General features: G+C 45.4%; 1 protein-coding gene across 1 annotated transcript; it reads left to right on the plus strand.

Moving 5' to 3' along the window:
• Positions 1–282: 282 nt before the first annotated feature.
• LOC119923838 (olfactory receptor 4C13-like) lies at positions 283–910 on the plus strand (the record flags this gene model as incomplete). Its single annotated transcript, XM_038743049.1, has 1 exon — positions 283–910. A coding segment is annotated over exon 1 (628 nt), but the record flags the coding sequence as incomplete, so codon positions are not given.
• Between the last annotated feature and the right edge of the window lie 1,151 nt (positions 911–2,061).

A 2,061-nucleotide genomic window follows, 5' to 3' on the forward strand; every position in this document is an offset into this window, starting at 1 on the left:
GTCTCTATTTATTGCTGAGTTGTACTTTCCAAACGCTTAGTACAGGGCTCTGCACACAGTAAGCGCTCGATAAATTATATTGAATGAATGAATGAATGAAAGTGTTTTGAGCGCCTTTATGAAGCATCGTTTACTCATTTCAAGACAAACTTAACAAGGATCATCATTCTCTTTACCAAATCTGCAGCTCTCACTTGTATACTTTTTGCCTACCTCAAGGTGATGGAGAATTAACACAATGTGACAGAATTCATTTTGTTGGGACTCACACAGGATCCAAAGATGCAGAAAATTATCTCTGTTGTGTTTTCAATTATCTTCATCCTCACCATTGTGGGAAACCTGATCATTGTGGTAACCATAGCTTCCAGTCAGACACTAGATTCCTCCATGTATTTTTTTCTGGTTCACCTGTCGTTCATTGATGGCTGCTATCCCTCAGTCAGCACACCTAAACTGATCGTCGACTACCTCTCAGAGACGAAAATCATCTTCTGCAAAGGCTTTATGACCCAGGTCATTGGAGAGCATTTTTTTGGCGGGGCTGAGATCATTCTCCTCATGGTGATGGCCTATGACCGTTACGTGGCTATATGCAAGCCGTTGCACTACACGACCATCATGAGCAGGCATCTCTGTAGCTCACTGGTGGCCGTGGCCTGGGCCGGAGGCTTCCTTTATGCCACAATAAAGATTCTCTTCATGACACACTTACCATTCTGTGGCCCCAATATCATCGACCATTTCATGTGCGATTTGTACCCCTTGCTGAAACTGGTCAGCACCAATACTCACAACTTGCACCTGCTGGTTGCTGCTAACAGTGGCGGCATGTGCGTGTTAATCTTTGTCCTGTTGATGATTTCCTATGCCATCATCATACATTCCCTGAAGACCCACAGTGCCGTGGGTAGGCTCAAGCTCTCTCCCCTGTGCCTCCCTCTTCACCGTTGTCATCTTCTTTATTCCGTGCATCTTTGCATATGTGCAGTACACAACTTCCTCATCCACTGACAAGGATGTTGCAGTATTTTATGCTATGAAACCCCCTATGCTAAATCCCTTCGTCTATACGTTGAGAAATGCAGAGATGATAAGTGCCATTAGAAAGTCAGTGAGCAAAACAATGACTTTCGCCCGCGAATGTGGCAACTTAGGAAAAGGGTTATTAACATAAATGAGGAAATCAACTGCAAAATGTTCTTGCCCCGTTTTTCGGAGAACGCACACTGTATTGATCAAGGGAAACTTGATCAATGGCTTTTATCAATTTTAGGTCAGAGGTCAAATGAACATCATTTCTTTGATAATTTGGAAATCTTCTAGTTTTAGATGCTGTTTTACCACCATCCTCCGGCTACTTGTAGTTCATTGATTACTGCATCAGCCTCCTCTCTGATCTCCCATCCTCCCGTCTCTCCCTGCTTCAGTCTATACTTCACTCTGCTGCCCGGATTATCTTTGTACAGAAACGCTCTGGGCATGCCACTCTCCTCCTCAAAAATCTCCACTGGTTGCCTGTCAACCTATGAATCAAGCAAAAACTCCTAAATCTCGGCTTCAAGGCTCTCCATCACCTCACCCCCTCCTACATCACCTTCCTTCTATCCTTCTACAGCCCAGCTCGCACCCTCCGCTCCTCTGCCACTACCCTCCTTACTCTGCCTCGTTCTCCTCCATCCCGCTGACGATCCCCGGCCCACGTCCTTCCGTTGGCCTGGAATACCCTCCTTCCACACATTTGCCAAACTAGCTCTCTTCCACCTTTCAAAGCCCTACTGAGAGCTCACCTCCTCCAGGGGGACTTCCCAGACTGAGCCTCCTTTTTCCTCTCCTACTCCCCATCCCCCCCCGCCCTGCCCCTTTCCCCTCCCCACAGCACATGTATATATTTGTACAGATTTATTACTTTATTACTATTCTATTTATTTTGTTAATGATGCGCATGTAGCTATAATTCTATTTATTCTGTCGGTTTTGACACCTGTCTACATATTTTGTTTTGTTGTCTGTCTCCCTGTTCTAGATTGTGAGCCCGTTGTTGGGTAGGGACCTTCTCTA

Source organism: Tachyglossus aculeatus, unplaced genomic scaffold (genome assembly GCF_015852505.1).
Source record: "Tachyglossus aculeatus isolate mTacAcu1 unplaced genomic scaffold, mTacAcu1.pri scaffold_292_arrow_ctg1, whole genome shotgun sequence".
Taxonomy (NCBI): Eukaryota; Metazoa; Chordata; class Mammalia; order Monotremata; family Tachyglossidae; genus Tachyglossus; species Tachyglossus aculeatus.